General features: G+C 40.8%; 1 protein-coding gene across 1 annotated transcript in view; it reads left to right on the top strand.

Annotated features, from left to right (window-relative positions):
• NGLY1 (N-glycanase 1) overlaps positions 1 to 16,618 on the top strand; it is a 30,638-nt gene extending 14,020 nt beyond the window's left edge. The window contains exons 7-14 of the mRNA XM_042806292.1: positions 1,423 to 1,645; positions 2,374 to 2,495; positions 2,907 to 3,052; positions 3,230 to 3,340; positions 9,476 to 9,640; positions 10,948 to 11,136; positions 14,502 to 14,679; positions 15,198 to 16,618. Of these exons, the coding sequence (XP_042662226.1) occupies positions 1,423 to 1,645; positions 2,374 to 2,495; positions 2,907 to 3,052; positions 3,230 to 3,340; positions 9,476 to 9,640; positions 10,948 to 11,136; positions 14,502 to 14,679; positions 15,198 to 15,373 (1,310 nt within the window). The 3' untranslated portion in view covers positions 15,374 to 16,618. The remainder of the gene's footprint in view (positions 1 to 1,422; positions 1,646 to 2,373; positions 2,496 to 2,906; positions 3,053 to 3,229; positions 3,341 to 9,475; positions 9,641 to 10,947; positions 11,137 to 14,501; positions 14,680 to 15,197) is intronic.
• The last annotated feature ends 3,007 nt before the right edge of the window (positions 16,619 to 19,625 follow it).

Here is a 19,625-nt window from a genome sequence, read left to right as displayed (position 1 = left end):
GTGATGGCACTCAAGGTGATCTGCTCCGTAACCTTCCCCGGCACCATGGGCAGACTGACAGGCTTGTAGTTCCTTGGACCCATCTCGTAGATGGGTGTGACATTTGGTAACCTCCAGTCATCTGCGACCTCCCCACTTAGCCAGGACTGCTGAGAAATGATTGAAAGTAGCTTGGTGAGCACTCCCACCAGCTCCCTCAGTACCCTGGGCTGGATCCCCTATGGCCCCATAGACTTGTGTGTGTTTAAGTGGTGTAGCAGCTTGCTAACCATTTCCCTTTGATTATGGGAACTTCATTCTGCTCCATCTTCCACTTGAAGAACAACTGGTCTCAGTATTAAAGACTGAAGCAAAGAAGGCATTAAGTACTTTGTCCTTTGTCACTATGTTTCCCCCACGCATCCAATAAAGGATGGAGGTTTTCTCTAGCCCTCCTTTTGTTGCTTATGTATTTATAGAAACATTTTTTATTGTCTTTTATGGCAATAGCCAGATTAAGTTTTAGTTGGGCTTTGGCCCTTCTAATTTTCTCCCTGCATAACCTCACAACATCCTCGTAGTCCTCCTGTGTTGCTTGCCACTTCTTCTAAAGGTCATAAACTCTCCTTTTTCTCCTGAGTTCTAGCCAAAGCTCTCTGCTCAGCCAGGCTGGTGGTCTTCCCCACCAGCTCATCTTTCAACACATGGGGATGGCCTGCTCCTGCACCTTCAAGATTCCCTTCTTGAAGAATGTCCGGCTTTCCTGGACTCCTTTGCCCTTCAGGACGGCCTCCCAAGGGACTCTGTCAACCAGCCTCCTAAACAGGCCAAACTCTGCCCTCTGGAAGTCCCAAGGCGGCAGTTCTGCTGCCCTCCTTCCTTTCTTCTCCAAGAATCTAAAACTCGGTCGTTTCGCCATCGCTGTGCCCAAGACGGCCCCCAACCATCACATCACCCACCAGTCCTCCTCTGTTTGCAAACAGCGGGGCCAGCGGGGCTTCTTCCCTCATTGGGGCACTTGCTGTGCCGGGAAGTTATCTTCCACACATTCCAGGGACCTCCTGGACTGTTTCCCCTCTGCTGGGAACGGGATCAGAAAGGGAATTAACACTCTCTTCCAAAGCGCTGGAAGAATGTGAAGGGCGTGAGAAACTTTCCTAGGTTTCACTGTACATCTGACTTATTTTTCCGAGTAGTTTCTTATTTTTATTCTAGCTGTAGTGTTTAGCAGTGCAGATTTTTGTGCTTTACATGTACAGTTTGACATTGTTCAGTCTTGAGTATGTAGATTTTCTTTTTTGTCTGTGTTTAAGTAACATATGAGGATTTTTTTATAACGAGATTTCTAAAATACAATAAAGGCCCAGAGGGAGTGATTTATGCAGATACTGAAAAGTTCAACTAAATTATTTTTCCTAACTGTGTGTTGTGTAAATTTTACAGGTGCACATGTAAATGAAGAAGACTTCTTATTGTTGGAGCTCTTGGAGTGGTTTAAGAATGACTTTTTTCATTGGGTAAATAATCTTCCTTGCAGCAGGTGTGGTGGGCAGACAGAGCCTAAAAATGACTACCTGTTGCCTACTGATGATGATCTAAGGTGGAATGTCAGTCGAGTGGAAAATCATTACTGCAACCAGTGTCAGTTCTGTAATAGATTCCCAAGGTGAGCATACAAAGATTTACTTTGTCTATTTTTTTCTTGTCTTTCAGGAAACAGCTTTGCATTTGGGTATTTTGTGAACAAGTGATAAGTTTTTGGTTGAGAGATTAGAGAAGCTGTTTTAAGGAACATGATAGGACGGTTGATGAACCAGTAATTGCTCTGTGAGACTAGAGATTTTAGAAAACAATATACTGCTTTCTTCTGTGTGGCCTTGTTCTGAGTATTTGTCTGATTTTATTCTTACTATTTTTTTTACTGTTAATTTGACAAAATACAGCTTCTAAATAAAACGTTAATGTTGGATAGTGTGTAGGTAAGTTTTTGTTATTTCAGGGAAAACTTTAATTTCTATGGGAAACTACAAAGGGTATTGCACATCTTTTGCCGAGTCTCTAGCAAAGGACCAAATATCCAATTTTTAAATATTTTTTCTAATTATCAAAAGGACCAGCATACAAAAAAATCATATTTTAAGATTAGTTCTAAGTCAATTTTGAAAACTGAGAAAAACGGATTCATTTCAGTGCTGCTATAAGCATGTGTTAGAGTTATGTGAGTCAAAGCAAAAGTAGCATTCTGCTCGCACTTGTTTTGTGCGGTACAGCAATCATTTCCATTATCTTCTGTGGACTGAATGGCACTGAAATCTGTTCAGATAATCACAAGGACAGTCATGATGTAAACATTTTGAAAGGTGAAATGTTTTTGGTTTTTTTTTTCTCCTGTAGGTATAACAACCCTGAAAAACTTCTGGAAACCAGATGTGGACGCTGTGGCGAGTGGGCTAACTGTTTTACACTGTGTTGCAGAGCTGTAGGGTTTGAAGCTAGATACGTTTGGGACTGTACAGGTACCACTATTCTAGCATATTGTAATGTTAATACAAACCTATTCAAAATGAGGCTATATATTTTATGGTTCTCAGATTATATTAGCCATCAGGCAGCATACAGAGTTATGCAGTTCAGCTGAGAAAGATGATATAAATTCAATTTCCTGTCTTGCCTGATGAGGTGAAATACAGCTCTGCAAGTGAGGTTAGATGATTGACTTCAGAATCTTTAGTTGAATCTAAGGGACTGTGATCCTGAGATGGAAAGAGAAAGCTCTGGTAGCCTTTCTGAATGTGGATGAATAGAAAACATCTTCATTCACCTGTTCCTTCATTTAATCAACGAGGAAAAGTTTCAATATTCTACAATATTAGAAGACTGGATCTGTCCTTATAATTCACTGTTTATTCTTGGTCTTCATTATATAGATCATGTGTGGACTGAAGTATATTCTTCATCTCAGAAAAGATGGCTTCACTGTGATCCCTGTGAAAATGTTTGTGATAAACCTCTTCTCTATGAAGCTGGGTGGGGAAAGAAGCTCTCCTACATAATTGCATTCTCCAAAGATGAGGTAGGAGTAATGATGTTCATAAACTTGCCCTGAGGCAAGGGTGTGATGTATTCCATCTTAGTGTAATTTTCAGAATTATTATAGAAAAATGTACTTTGATTAACTAGACTCTTTAAATGAAGCAAGATACGTGGGAATTTTTGGTTGCTTTATTTTCTTCTTCAACTTGTGCTTGAGGTTGTTGATGTCACCTGGAGATACAGCTGTAAACATGAAGAAGTACTCTCTAGAAGGACAGCACTCAGTGAAGCTACACTACGTGAAACAATTAATGCACTAAATAGAACGGTATGTAGCTTTTCTTAAATGGATTTCTTTAAGTGGAACATAAGTGTCTTTCCAGAACATGAAGTCCTTGAACAAAGGCATGTGTTTGGTAACCTGGTAGGAATGTCCATGCACTATGGAATATAACATGTTGCTAACTATACAGACCTCATTTTACACCGAATAAATACGTAAGAATCAGTCACAGGGCTGAACTTAAGTGAAATAAGATAAAGAATGGTGTGTAAGGGGGTTATCATATTATCTCTTGCATAGTCAAATGTGTGTGTATATGTATATAAAAGATATACTGTGTGTATGTATTTTTTTCTTGATGGCTTTGGAGTAGACTTGTGCATCAAAAGATGTTGAGGATAAATGAAAACTGCTTTGTAACTCTGCGGACTCCTTCAGGGTGGCTGAGCCCTTTTCCACATCAGTAATGCTATAACTTGAAAACAGTAGTATTTGTAATTATAAAAAATGTAGGCCCATCTTGTTTCCTGTGACTTTTTACAAGGTCTGAGAAGTGGGAGGAATGTTGCTGTTTCCAAGATTTTCAAGAAGCGTTGGTACCATCAGCAGAGCTTTGCCTCAGAGCCACATATACTGTTCATGTCTGATGTCCCCAAAATATATGGAGCCATTTGCACCTGCCTGTCACAGCCACAGAACCTGAGTGTACTTTCTGCTAAGCTTTTTCCACTCTCTACTTGGAACAGGATAAGCTTTTTTTGGCTCAGTGTACTAGAATACCACAAAATCTTGAACCACCTGTGAGATTTCATTTGTCCCTGCTTCCTTCCAAGGCTAATTCCTGTGCACAGGAACTCTGGTTCCAGTGGTATTATATTGCTGATGGCTCAGTAAACAGGCCTGCTGGCTTGAGGGTTGTAGCCACTAGGAGTGTGAAGAATTGAGCTGGACTCATGTTACCAGAGTAGTGAAATAAAAGGAGGTAATCTATCAGAAGTTGAAGTTGAGGAATGCATGCCCTTTGTGCAGTGTTGCAAGAATTTAATGGCATTCTGTCCAAGCATTCAGCCCTTGTTGGATACAAAACTGCTTCGAGGGGCCTTTTTTCTGATCTACTGGTGATAGAAACTAGTCACCAGACTCTTCTCCTCTACCAGTTGTCTCTAGGGAAAGGACATTGGAAATGGGGCACTAGCAAGTTGAAAAATGTCTCTGACAGTATTGATGGAATCAGGAAAGTAAATGCAACTGACTGTAGGGCTGGCTTGGCTGGCCTCCTTCTCACCTCAGTGCTGTCACTGTAGGATCATGCCCTGTTTCACTTACCGAAGTTTAGAGAACTCCAGTAAAAAAGAGCATTGCCATCTCCAACAGATGGTGCTGCATGATGGTGTATTGACCTGTTTCTTACTCTTTTCCACCTACTTTATAGGACTGTGCAGCCCAGGAGGTGACATGAGTGCTTTTCAAACAGAAAGGACAGACATTCTGGTCATGTTTTAAATGAAAATCTCATTAAAAATGAGTACAGGGAAGAAAGCTGTACATGTGCTTCCAAGACACTCTTGCATTTCTCCTATCTTCCTTTCTCAGCATGTAGAAGATCCTAGCCCTTTCTTCTTTTTGCTGCACACTTTCCATACTGCTTTCCAGTATGTTTAAAGCTGTCTTGTGATTTTATTAAAACACCTTTGTCCATCTTTTTAATGGTATCTTACTCAGGAGAAACTTACTCTCCCTTTCTACAAGCTGAATGATGCTCAAACTCCCCTCGTCCCACACATACTTCCTTTTGCCCAATAGCTGTTCAGAATGATTGATTAATTTAATTTATTAAATTAATAATAAATGTAATCCCTGTAAGTAACTGCTTTTACTCCTATTTTTCTTTTGTCTGCTATAGTTGGAATTGGATTTCAGGGGCTTAGAGGCAATTTGTCATTGGATTGCTAAAAGAACAGGGTTTTTCTCCTACGTTTGTCCTAGTCAAAGGACCTTTCCTAAAGTTCATACTAAGGTGACAACACAGTGGGAATCAAAGAGCCATTAAAAAGTTGCTGTCTGAGGATCTCCATGTCCTGTTCAGCAGCTTCTGCGGTCGGTAGAGGGGTAAGGCCGCTCACCCCTGGGATTACCAAGACATCTTGTAGCAGGTTTTCATTACTCTGCTCAGTCACGAGCCCCCATTTCAGCTAGTATGCTCTTTCCTTCACTGCAGCCTATTCAGCAGATAGTGGAGGCCACTGTCTGCATCAGTTAACTTTCCCTTTTCCCATCACCTCCTAGAGACTGGTTCCACGCTAGGAGGGATGATAGTCTTGGTATCGTTTGCAGAGCTCCAATGCTGCATCTTTCAAGCTCAATCCTTCTGTGTAATAACTAAAGAGAAGCACGGTATGCAGCATACATTATTACCTATACTGTTAGTGAAAATGGAATCCGAGAGATCATTATTGTTCTTTCCTGCATAAAGAGCAACAGCTGTGGCCATTATTCCTCTGCATGCCTGTCTTTAGTGGCCAAGCAGAGATCAGAGGATGTCGGGTGACTCACGGTTAAATGGGAAAGAGGCAAGGATAATTTCATCTATTCAGTATGCCATTTTACTTCTCAGAAATCCTCTGTGTGTTTTATTTAGGTCAGGCATTCCTAAATGGGTGTGTAGCCACTGGATTACCAAACATCTGATGTTCTGTAGTACCGTATCACACCCTGACTTCAACTTTTTCTTCACCTGCTTTGTGTGGGCACTGCCCTGTTCTGTCCATTGTGTGTTACCTGCAATAGGCAGTGCCCTATTCCAGTCCATTGCATGTTACCCTATAGAGAGGGGGGAGAGGACCCTGAACTTTCTACAACTTTCATTGGAAATTGGATGGTGGGGCAGTGAAACAAATTCTTTTCTCTATTTGTTCCAGGCCCCACTTTTTGGTAATGGCTGTGAATGGTTATAGCTACAGCCAGGTCAGCTCTTAAAAGGAAAACTAGTAATTTAGGTTGAATTGCAACTATTTCATGTTGATTGATGTGAGATGAACCGCTATGCCTTGTTTAAAGGTTCAAAATTCAATTTCTACCCTCAAATTATCAGTTGCTTACCCAGCAGTGGGTCCACTTAAATAACAGGTTATCAGTCTCCTGAAGGCAGAGAGTCCTTCAGGAAGCATCAACAGCATAACTTGCATGTGATGCAGAACTGATTTTTAAAGCTGCAGTTCACAATCCCTCTTCCTTCCTATTCCCTTTGTCTGCCAAAGAAAGACGGGGCCTGAGGATGTATGTAGAGGGTAATACCTTAGGAAAAAAACAAAAGCAGGAAGTTGGAGCCATGGCAGTTGATAATAGAGTTCTTGGAGTTCGTGTCAGTACGTGGATGCTATTGATAACCATGTCGTTTGCAGGAAGTGTTGTCAGAGGTTTTCGCAGCTCAGGCAGTGTTGGTCTCTGCAGAGTCTGAGCATTATACGCCTGACGTGCTGCTAACAGTTACGTGCAAGAGTCTACAGGGTGGGGGGAGATGACAAGAATTAGCATATTTGTGCTCTTTACGGTTGAGGAACTTACTGTTTTCTTGTATCATACATAAAAGAAGCCTGTCTTCTGAAGCACCCTTTTTTATGTTGTAGCACTGTTCTTTAACAGTTTTTTTCAGGTACTGTTAAAACAGCTGCAGAGCAAGGGCAACGAACTCTTAGTGTGCATCACTGATTTCAGTGATGACAACCCCTGACACTGGGTTTCCCTACATCAAAATGGCTCAGATAAAGTTGTAGCTCAGTATTGTTAACTGAGGAGAAGCCATATCAAACTTCTGTGAGCTGGAGTGAGATCTGTAGTACTTCATGTGGATATCCAAAGTGCTCAGGTGAGTGTTACATTCAGGAAGGGCTGCTGTTTCACGAGGAACAGCTGGAGTCATTGCTTGTCATTCATCAACACAAGCAGAGGTGTATTGTCCCCTTGCTGTGTTAGAACTGGTATTTGGCAGCTGGAATTTGTTCAGCTGGAGCTGTTTCTCACAATTTCTCTGTACCTCCTTTCCTTTATCCAGTTCCATGTTGTTGTCTGGAACAAAAATACTTCAGATGCCTCTTTTCTGATCTCTAATAGCAAAACTTCTCTGGAATCAGGACTGCTTTTGAGATAACTGGAATATTTATTGGCCTGAAGTTTCAGGTCCTAGTGGGCTGAGTGTGTATGCCTTGGGCAATCACCAAAGTAGAAAAGAAAGATGATACGCAATTATTTGCATTCTGAGTGTTGAACTTAGTGTTTCAGCACTGTGTAGGTGTATCCACAGTTAAGGAAAAAAGGCTTCACATGTCAGCTCTGTACATTTGACATGAAAATCATGGCGACAAAACCCCAGCCTCTCAATGAATTAAGTTCTGTACCAAAGAAAATGCCCATAGTTTTATTCATGCGGGCAAAGAAAACATATTACGTAACTCTTTCTCTTTTCCACTAGTTTATCTGGAAGTGTAGGTGATACATTTTTCTCAGTTTTCTGATACCTGCAAAAATATGAATGTCATGGTTTGTATATGATAGAATTAGTCACTGTGAAATAACATTTTCAGGGACCAACTGAATCTTTTGATTGGTCTTATCGTTGCTTAACCCCAGCCGGGAACTAAGCCCCACACAGCCGCTCGCTCACTCCCCCCTGGTGGGATGGGGGGAGAATCAGAAGGGTAAAAGTGAGAAAACTCATGGGTTGAGATAAAGACAGTTTAATAGGTAAAGGAAAAACTGTGTGTGTGAGCAAAGGAAAACAAGAAACTAATTCACCGCTTCCCACCAGCAGGCAGGTGCCCAGCCGTCCCCAGGGCAGCCGGGCTCTGTCACCTGTAATGATTACAAATGCCATCGCTCCGAATGGCCCCTGTCCCCCCTCCTTCCCCCAGCTCCACCTGCTGAGCACGGCGCCATACGGTGGGGGGTACCCCTGGGCTCAGCTGGGCTCAGCTGTCCCCACTGTGTCCCCTCCCAACCCCTCGTGCCCCCCCAGCCCCTCGCGGGGGGGGTGGGCTGAGGGGCAGGAGAGGCCTTGGCTCTGGGCGAGCACTGCTCAGCAGGGACTAACACATCCCTGAGCTGTCAACACTATTTCCATCATGAATCCAAAACACACTAGCTACTAGGAAGATAATTAGCTCTATCCCAGCCAAAACCAGCACAGGGTTGCAAAATCAGGACTGTTGCCAACCAAATCATTCCACCTTACAGAAGAAAAGTTTGGCCCCAAAATTATGTTTGCTTTCTTTTTCCCCTAAATAATATCAAGAACACCTCTGGTACAGAATACACATGAATAGCTATAAAATACAGTTTATCATCCAGGCAAATGTATTACAAACATAGCACAAATCTTATTTTAAAAGAAATCCACATAGTTCATGCAAGTTCACATAAAAAGCCCTGCTGTTGAATAACCACGCAGTTATGACTGACTGTCCTGGTTTGGGCTGGAACAGAGTTAATGTTTCTTTTTGGGAACTAGAATAGTGCTGTGTTTTGGATTCAGCATTGGGTTTGGTATGAGAAGAATGCTGATAGCACGCTGGTGTTTTCAGCTGCTGATGAGATTTAAAGGATTCTCCGACTCCCCATGTCTTGTGCAGGTGCACAGGAAGCAGGGAGGGAGCACGGCCTGAGCACCAGACCCAAATCAGCCAGTGAAATATTCCTTATCATGTAACATCATGCTCGCTATATAGAGGAGGGGTGGTGGGGAAGGGGCTCGCTCTCTCTCTCGCTTCCAGGACTGCGACTGCGGGACCTTGGTATTTTGGGATCGCTAGCCGGGAGGTGAGCAATTGCATTGTGCGTCGCCCATTTATATTTTCTATTACTGTCATTGTTTTCATTTTATTACCATTACTAAACTGTTTCTGTCTCAACCCGTGAGTCTCCCTTTACTCCTCCAATTCCTCCCACGTTCCCAAGTGAGGGGGAGGGTGGGTAAGTGGCTGCGTGGCGTTTGGCTGCTGACCAGGCTCAAACCACGACACTGATTTATGTTTGCACACGTGGTATAAGATTAATGCCTCCAATAGTCTAGACTTGAAATGTTAGTCTGTCTTCTCACGTCTTTTGTTCCCCGTTGGTGTCACTAGAGCAGAATTACAAATACCATTTTTCTGAATATTTTACTTTGTTTCTTAAATGTATTTTCAGAGACAACGATCTTTGTCAGAAAATAGAAAAAGAGAGCTCTTGGAAAGGACAATTGTGGAGCTTGTTGAATTTATTTCTCCTAAAACACCTAAACCTGGAGAATATGGTGGGAGGACGTCAGGTTCGATGGCTTGGCGAATAGCCAGAGGTGAAATGGGTCCAGAGGTATTTAACTTTTGCACTGGTGACCATCTTAGAGGTAGCTAACTAGAAGTTCTGTGATTATGATCTGCAGAGGAATAGCGCTTCATGGTAGGTAGCCTACAGATTTAGTTCAAACAGTCAAACTTGCAAAAACGTTAGGTGCAAGTTTGATGTGAATTGCGTAGAGGTCCACAAATAATTTTTGAGGATCGACGGTGGTCCGTTGATTCTAAAGATGTTTGGGAATCTGATCTAAAGTGTGTTTTGCTCCTACGAGTTCATAAGAAATACTTTTTTTCCTTTTAATTAGTTACGGTGTGACAGAACTAGAAAGTTTAAGGCAGTTGAAAGCAGTTGGGAAAATTTTAAAAAATGTTTATTAGTATTATTAGTTACTATTGAGTAAAGCCTGGAAGTGGGTTTTGACTAACTATTTTTGTTAATAAAACAATGTGGGAGCAATTAGGATTGTGTAAATTGAACAGTCTCTTAAATAATAAGCTTGACTGATTTTCGTGTCAATGTTTTTGACTATATTCAAAAGCAAGATTTTATTTTTAGTTATTTTATGCTAAGATACAGTTTATCAAAACCATAGCCGTGTTGAGCTGTAGCCAGCGTGCAAAGGTGTGACTTAGCCCATCACTCATTACATCAGTTTTGTAGTCATCCTGTCATATGGAAGGACTGACAATCCCAAATAGAACCAGTTAAGTGAAGTTAATGAATTTCATGGGATTGTTTAAGTGAGAGGAACAGAGTTCATTTCAGTTCTCCTTAGTCTAGAGGATTTCATTTCTGCCTTGCTGAAACTCACAAGAACAATGACAAATCTTTAACTGTGAAGTTACAAAGTTTGTACCTTAAGTTTTTTTAAATTGATTTGTAAACTGTCATATGCCAGCACCTCTATATGATAGTCATAGAATTACCTTTGCTATTCAGAATAACCGTTTACTTCTCAATTGTACAAGAAATATACTCAACATACAAATTTTCTATTCCTAACATATTAATCTCTTACTTAAGTTTGCTAATTTTATGTTATTTTGTTAATAATTTACTTCTAAAAGTAATTGTATGAAAATTAAAAAAAATAAAATTAGTGCTCCCCTCTGGAAAAGGTGCAGGTATATTGTAGGAAACTGATTTAAAACCTTTGTTTTGCCAGAAATACTTTTGTCCATGACCTCTCTTAAAAATGACATTTTTTTTTCTGTTGGCAGCAAAATTTAATTGGGAAACCATGGCATGCTGTTTAACAGTAACATCATCTTGCTGAAATATATTGGGAAATGAAGATGCTTGGGTTTTTTTGTCTTTTTCAGAAAAGAAAAGAAGTACTTTTTATTCCCTCTGAAAAAGAGAAGACATCCAGACTCTTCCACCTCATCTACAATGTAGTAGAAGATAGTTATACACGGATTTCCAATAATAATGAAAAAATAAGTGGCTGGGAAACAGGTGTTTGGAAGGCAGAATCTATTTGGAGAAAGGTTGAAACAGATTGGAAAATGGTAAGCATAACGATTATTAAAAGTGCAAAATCTGCCGTAAAAATGTGATAACTCCAATACAATAGAAAACCCTTGCTGATGTTTGGCATCAAAACCAGCCCATAGAATTTAGCTGATGTTAGTAAATGTTAATGTTAAGCTTCGGTAAGATTGCCAGATGATTTAAGAAACCAGGAATAAATTTAGCTTGTCTTTCAGAAAGGATGACTGAATTCCCTACAGAAAGAGAAAATCCTTGCTAAAGCACCAAATTTTTAAAAAATGGCTTCCTTCTTAGACTTTTGGGTGAAGACACAGATACCGTTGTACTGAAAAGCAGTACTTCTCTCCAATAAAGATTTGTTTTGTTTTGTTTTGGAGGATGGCTTTATAGTGTCTCATGTCTCTTCGATACGCAGCCAGAGGAAGAGATTGCCAACCTAAATATCACAGTTCCATCTGCGAGAAGGCAGAAACCTGTCGGTTATCCAGATTATTGGGTACCCTGCCCGGAATCCTTCCCATCTGTCAGGACACTGAGCAGCAGAAGAGGCCTATGCTTTAAGGCTAAGAGGAGGGGAACGGGTGCCCGCGAGATGGAGGGGCCATTGCCTAGCAAACAGCTTTTCCCGCAACAGCTACCAGCTGCGGAACCGAGCGTTCGTTCCTGCTGGGGGCTGTAGCACCTTACTGCTCTGTTACCCTGTCATCTTACCAGTCTGAAAGGTCTCTGGCCAAACATTCTTCTAGCTTGGGCAACGGTTTGCTTCCCACTGACGAAAAATGGGGCTATGGATATAACTGTCTTCTGAGGTTTCCTGTGCTGGGTCTGTACATAACTGGCTTGCAAAATGCCATGGGACGAGAGCTTGGAGAGGTTATTCTACATAGAAGAGAAGGAATAAGGGAAGAAACTGGAGAATAATGTAAAAGATGTTACAACAGGGTAGGCTAATAGGACAGGAGAAGTAACAAAAACTCAGAATGAGGGATAACTGTTCTCTGCCTCCCCAGGGTCTGCTAAAAATCTGATAGCACATTTTATCTTCAAGTCTTCAATGATCAGTTATCCTCACTTTTGCAAGAAACGTAGTCTTTGCACTGAAACCAGTTACAAGTCTGCTGTTCTGCTCAGCTCTACTGATCAGCTAAAACAGGGAGGGACCAATCCATGAGACCGGACAAAAAGACTTTACCCTTGTATTCAACAGTACATCAATTTTTCTAGATAAAGTATGACAGATAAAGATGGCCTTGAGAAATTAGGAACTACAGATCCAGGTATATCTTAGGCTTGTGGGTGAGGCGTGTTAGTTTTACACAAATAGCATCCTGCAGAAAGTCTGTGTATGACTCTAAAATTACTTTTTGTTGGGGATTGTTTGTATTATGGGAAACAGCAGAGGGAAAGCTTGTTTGGGTTTTGCCTGTTCGTTTTGTAATGCTTCTAGTAGATCTGCAAGGTACAGTTTGATTCAGCAGCTGTCCGAGAAACCTACCAGCCCAAGGAACCTTCACAGAAATATTTTGTTTATCATTTAGTGTGTGATGAATGGAAAGGAATTTAAATATAAAAGCTGCAGTAAAGGTAACGAGAGGTATTAGCGCAGGAGTAACAGAAAAGAACCGTCGGGTGCATATTCTGTCTTGGCAACATTGGTGATCAAAGTGATCCAGAGAGGTGATCATCTTAGCCAATCTGATAGTAGCCTTCTCCATTGTATTTGTGTGTTTTCTTGCTAGTCAGTGTAACTTGACTTCGTGATAACATGACTCAGGTACAAAACACAAATTAAATCAGATTGCCCAGAGATAACTTGGCATCCAGGGCTCCAACAAGCAGACCACAGCAGGTGATAATAAGAATGTAGGAACTTGTAGATCTGAAATCCATGGGTTTCCAAAAGCTTGTTTTCCAGAAGACTTGCTCCAGTGGAAGAGAATTTGAATGAGTTGGGGTTTTTGTGGGGGTTTTTTTGTTTGTTTTTTTTTTTTTTTTTTTTCCCCTGAATTCAGACCTTTTTCAAATAATACTAGAAAAAGAGTAGCTAGATATGAAAGTTCGAGGACAGTCAAAAAGGCAAAAAGAAGCTTTAACTTCTGTTTTTCTGATTAAATGCTTGGATATTATAATAGAAGATGAGAGAGGCTAATGTTTTAGCTTTTATCCCTAAAAGCCTATGTTTAGTGTACCTCAACCAAGTATTAATTAATGGAACATTTTGGCTTCCTTACTCAAATATGGCAATTCAGCAGGATGTGATCAGAGGAAATCTTTTGCTAGAACTAGCTGAGATACTTTTAAAAATTGTGTGGAGGTCAGCACTTTCATGAACATGAAGATGATAATTCACGTGGAAGCAGGTTAAACTGTTACACTTTCATAGGTGATCTTCAGTGTAGCACCTCACACCTTTGGGGTTTTTCAGCTTCCTTAAACATCATTAACATTTGAATGTCTGGTACGTCGTAACACTAAAATTCTGTCTTATAGTCCGTCAGTGACATTTCTATGTTAGGGTGGGGTCTTTAGTAAAATGTACTACTGTGTTTTATTATAATTTTATTCAGGTTTGTTCTTCCCAGATTAAAAGCTAAAGAGCTGTCTGAGTCAGAATGTTGATAAGTTTTCTTAACTAAGAATTCTGAAAGGATCATGGCAGTTTTGAGTCTTTAATGCGTCATGTCTGTTGCCTTGGTTTGCTGATAATAGATGCTAGACTTGGAAGGACCGTCAGATGCTTATTACAAAATTCTTACAAGGGTTCATAGTAACTTTAGTGAATGTTAACACATGAGCTTGACTGTTCAGCCAGGTGAAGTTTAGAACAGCGTTGGGACTACATGAAATTACGCAAATCTCTAACAATTCAAATAATGTTAATACAGGATCTAAATACAGCTGGCAGGAATGGTTTGCTTTAACCAAAACATGTCAAGTCCTAGGAGAAGTGGTGTGCGGCCGGCAGCCGCTTCTGAAGAATCTGAGATACTGATGACAGAGTTTTTATCAGCAGCAGCAATGCTGAACAACCAGAGTGTGTGGGCTTGTGCATTTATATAAAAACCAGAAGTCTGGGATTTTTTTAAATAATAAACTTAGGGCGTTCAGTGGCTTAAACTTTACCAAGCACGCTGAAATAGATTGGTGTTCCCTACGGAAGTGCTGTTGGTGTGTACAGTTACCTAACTGTGTAATAGATTCAAAGATTCAGAATGATATTATATGCAAAATTGTACTATGTACAGCTTTAAAGGTTCAGAGGCTTGATAAAGAGTGAAAGTGTGTTATCTTAAGATTTTATGTCCTTGTTACAACGGTTAATTAGATGTGTGTTGGCCATCTCATTTTTTGACATGCTTGACTATGTCTTCTTTCTGTTTAGGTTTATTTAGCCCGAAAAGAGGGGTCATCCTCTGCTTCCATCAGCTGGAAGTTTGAGTGCAAGTCAGTTGGTCTAAAAATAGATAACATTTCAGTCAGAACAAGCAGCCAGACATTTCAGAGTGGAATAATAAAGTGGAGACTTCGCTCTCCAACAGCAGAAATTGCTCTGATAGGAGGTAAGTGTGGAATTTAAATAATGAATGATATCACGCAGCAAAGGTGTAACTGGAAATAAATAGTTTATATGGAGAGAGCACTGTGCAAATACTAAAAATGAAATACAAATGCGTTTTGACTTTTCCAACTCAGTCTTTCTTAGCAAGGCCAAGAAAATACTGTGCCTTTAAACAAAACTGGGACAAAATCCAGCTTTCTAAATCTACACAGCCCTCCCTACAACAGAGCAAGGCCAGCAAGAGCACGGAGTGGGTACAAGATGCTTGTGTGCTTTACTAGGAAGGGTGCGCCCGTGTGCGGTAGCTTCAGTCTTGCCTTGGTCCTCTGAGCGTGAGCACTAAACAAATAATAACTAAAAATTGGTAGCAGGTTTTTTTCTGCCGCTGACATGAATTTGAGTAGTTGCAACTGAGCTCTTTAAACCTTCACTACAGCTTGCCCTTTTTAACGTGCATTCTAGCATTATGTGCTGTCCGGAGCAGCGGCTTACTGAATTGTTTATCTTTTCCCCCAACAGATAAAAACCTTTGCTCATATTCAGATTTTTCTGGTGCAACAGAAGTGACCTTGGAAGCGATTCTAAATGGAGGGGATGGTGAAGCTGCATGGCAACACACACAGCTGTTCAGAGAGAGCTTGACAGGATGTGGAGAAAGTTGCCTGGAGATAATTATAAGGCTCAGTGACCTCTGAGAAGCTGAACTGAAGAGATGTTCGTCGCATTCCTTGAAGACGTTATGGATACAACATCAAGATCTGGCTGGCAGTTCCTCTTCATCCTGTTGGCAGTTTCTGTCCTGTTTCACTGCTTCCATTTAACCAACCTGAAACTTCACCTGTTCTGAATAGGTAAACATCACAGTGAAAACCTCTTCACTTTAAAAACAAACACCAAAATTAAGGGATTGAGCCATTAAATACCCTTTTCTTATACTTTATGATGAAAAGGAAACAGTTTTGAGGAAGCAAAACATGATCATCAGAGCACAGAGCAATTCTAATTTCTATTAATTTAGCGTTTTGGGCTTGGCTTGCCGGGGGTTTTTCCTATAATCTCTTTGGGAAAACAGTTTGAATTCCATTTTCCAATTACAAAAGATGCTTGTGATGATTTTAAAATATTTTAAAGAATAATAGAGGACTTAGACATTTTAAAAGAAAAATATGGGTTTGTGTAATAACCAGACAAGCTGAAATTAAGGTCAATTTTGAAGCAATCTTGAAACAATCTTGTTATATATCTAAGTATTAAGCTTGCATTTAATACCTGGAAGTGTTTGGAAATATGATCGTGTACTAGGAAAATAAACTAAATTTGAAGTAAGTATTCATTAGGTACCTAAAATTGTCATGGCCTGTGAGGTGAAATTGAGACTTAAAGCATCAGAATTTTTTCTATGAAAAAACAGATTATTCATTATGAGTACTTTTTAATTATATAAATTCAGATTTGCCCAAATTTTAAAAGATTTATTAAGCGTGTAGGTTGAAATAACTTTTTAAGCTGTTGTCTTGAGTTGCTTTGAATACTGTTCCCAAATTTGATGTAAAAGTATATACAGTTTTTCTGGTAATTAGAGCGGTGTTTAAATTTACTTTCACCAAATATAATAAAAACTGCCACCCAGGAGATGTCAGATGTAGCAGTGCCGTGAATAAAGTATGGATTGAATGTTCAGATTAGATAGCCTTTATCAGAGAATTTTGAGGAAGGCTATGGCTGGATTGTACAAGAAATTTTCTATTACAGGACTATAATGCAAAGTTCAAACTATGGTTTTATTTTAAAGCAAATGAAAATTAGGGATGGTGTTTTCAAGATCAGTGTTTTTAAAGCTTTTTGTTCCTTTTTCTGATGCTTCCAACCACTGTAATGATTTGAAATGATTGTCAAAAATAATTTACATTGAAATAAATGTTTGCCGACCTTTCAACAAATTAAGCAAATCTAAGACTGTTCAGATTTTATTAGGAAAATGCATATGCATAGTGAGTGTAGGGATCAAAATGATGCCGCAGACCTCTTAAACAGTAGTAGCCCAGGAGTGACAGTGATGTGTGATGGATCATATACTTGGCTTCAGAATGCAAATTGTCAGTGATGTGGGGGATTAGAGGGAGAGAGTCTCACTCCCTTAATACAGAACAGCTCCGTGACAGGGAGCTGTGTGGAAGGGTGTTCATCGACACTCAACTAATGCAAGGTGGATTTGCCAGTCTCCATTCAAAACTCCTCCTATATTTAGTTTCAGCTAAATGCTAGTTCGGAGATTTTGAGTGGGAACCCAACAGAAAAGTCATTTAGACTAATGTACATGCTATGTTGGAAGAAAAAAAGGCGAAAAAACCCCTCAGTGATACCAATCAACAGAAATTCTTCTGATTCATGATTTTGATAGCTGGAAAACGATACTGCTTTAAGACAGAAATTATTTCTTGTGTTGTGCTACTCAAAATAGAGGACTATGAGGAATTGCAGAACAACTTAACTGCATTTGATAATTTGAAAGCAGAAGGCAGCATAAATTTAAAAGCAGTAAGATAAAAGTAATTTTCTCACCATTTTGGTCAGAATCTCTGGGGGGAAGAGTAATCGCTGCAGATAACTCAATAAAATCATCCACTCAAACAGTAGAGTGGTTGAAGTCCATTATTAAAATGTTTGAATGAATTGAAAAGGTTGAAAAATGCTTCGCCAATCTTAATAAAGAAGTACTTCTGTATCTAAAAGATCACATGCAATGAATGAAAGTGCTTATTTTAGGACAGAATCGATGAGTAAAAACCTCAGACTGAGTGGAACTCATCTGAAAAAAACGGAGCTCCTTCAGGTGTCCTTTGGAGTGCCCTATAAACACTGACCATTCTGCATCTCTTCATGCGTAAGCTCTTTTAAAAGCACTGATTTGCTCTGTTGATTTCTATTCCAGTGCAACTCTTAATAAACTTTTAATTATTTTTTTTTGAAACCAGAGGTAATTCCTCATCAGTAGCTGCTTAATAATAACTTAGAGCACCCTGAGGTTGTGGTATGAAATGGTGGAAAGATCTGTGCTGCGGTGTGCTCTAAGGGTGTGAGTATTAACTTCTGCTGACAATGATCTGATGCTGGTGGAGTTGTAGGAGATGTTGATCAGGGCACACGTAGCTAAGTCAGTGCTTACTCAGCATCTTAGAAGTTCGAGGAGGGGGAGGTTAAATGGGGAAAGAAAAATTACCATTGCCTAGAAATGTATGGCTTCATGTCAGTATAGGGAGCACCCGCAGTGTTCTGTAGAATTCAGTTTAGTCTGGGGCATTTTAAAGAATTGCTAGCTGTCCAGCGTGCCATGGACGCCTTCCAGAGTTGCCCTGAGGTGTAACAGTGAAATCTTTTCGGCCAAATTTTACATAAATATGACACTATCCAGCTAATTCTCGCAAACTCATTTTGGAGTGCCTGGTTTCCCACAGAGCTATGTGGGAGCCTGGGCACGGAATTCCTCCTCTGAAACAAGGATGTGTTGTAGTGCACTGCTGTCTCCCTGCAGTCGACCCCACAGCTGTTCATTCCTTCATCTCCCGGTTTGACTCCGCACGCTGCACGCAGAATAGCAACCGCTCATGACAACCCAGGAAAGTGTAGTCGTGATTTCCTGCACCCCAGGAAGTTGCTGGGAAAATGCGTCTTTAAAATAGAGGAAGGAAGCCCCTTGGAGGCAGTATAGAGAGGACATACAGGTATCAAGCAAACTTCAGTTTAAATTATGTATTTGATTGCATATATATATATATTTATTTTTTCTGCTTGCGCTGGGAAGTGGGTAATGAAAGTCCTCGTCTGATCCCGTGTGATAATCTGTCGCCTTTACTCATCAGTTACCCGTGGGAGATTTTCCACGTATAGCAGCTTAGATGTGAGATATAATCCCTACGATGTGCAACATCAGGAAATGTAGAACACTGAAAATAAAGTGCGCTTGTCTCCAGGGCGCAGGGGAACGAAAACAGGTGGCAGGCAGCACCCGTGGCTGCCGGGAGGTGGGGACACCCCATTGCCGAGTTCTTGCAGCTCAAAACCAAACCAAAGGGACTGCGAGGGGGGCAGAGTCGGTTCCAGGCAGGGATCAGGAGCGCTGTCCCCTCCTCCACACCCAGTGTCCGTCTCTACCTTTGGTGGCTTCAGCTAGAAATGGAAGTATGCCGCCAGTTCAGAGTTTGATGTACCACCTTAGTATGTGCCAAAACTTGGCATTTATTAGGGACAGACGTTAGTTAAAACAAACCTCTAATTTCCACCGTAGGTTCAGGCCCGTGGGTTTGGACAAATTTACGATTCTGCCAGCGTTCTGCGAGCAATTCAACAGCTTAAAGAACGTGTCAATATTGAAAGAACTTCTGCATCACTGCTTCGTGTCGTACGGGCGGTCCCGGAGCAAACTGCAGGCGGGTGACTTCGTCAGAGGCCGCCGGGGGGCCAGGCCTGGGTTCTAGCTGTGCTTGGAATATCTTTTAGAAGTTATTCGGAGCTGTTGGCTTCCTTTACGTTCGGCTTACGTTGTGCTAGCGCCTACGGTTCTTTCACGGGGTGCTTTAGTTGCCAGCAATGCCTTGTGCCGTGCAGCTGAGGGACTCTGGAAACAATAATCCGAGATATTGTGTTTGCTGATTGTTGGTCGCATGGCGTGGCCCGGGGGGGGGAGAATGAAGGGGGAACAGCACGAGGATCTCTGTTGGGGTTGTGTACTTTGTGCTAATCTTGAATATTTAACCCAAGCAGACGGACAGCAGAGTCCAAAAAAAAAAAAAAAAAAAAAAGGTCTGTGATAGGTAGATACAGTTTCTTCTTCCCTGAAGTTACTAATTTCTGGAGCAGAATTTTGAGAGCTTGCACTTGGGAATTGCCAAGTAACAAGCCGAGGTCAAAGAGCCTCAAGCACCGGTATTTTAGATGTACGGATACTGG

This window comes from Tyto alba, unplaced genomic scaffold (genome assembly GCF_018691265.1).
Source record: "Tyto alba isolate M040663 unplaced genomic scaffold, T.alba_DEE_v4.0 Super-Scaffold_46, whole genome shotgun sequence".
NCBI classification, from domain to species: domain Eukaryota; kingdom Metazoa; phylum Chordata; class Aves; order Strigiformes; family Tytonidae; genus Tyto; species Tyto alba.
The sequence above is the reverse complement of the archived record's forward strand: the minus strand, read 5'-3'. Positions and strand labels throughout refer to the sequence as shown.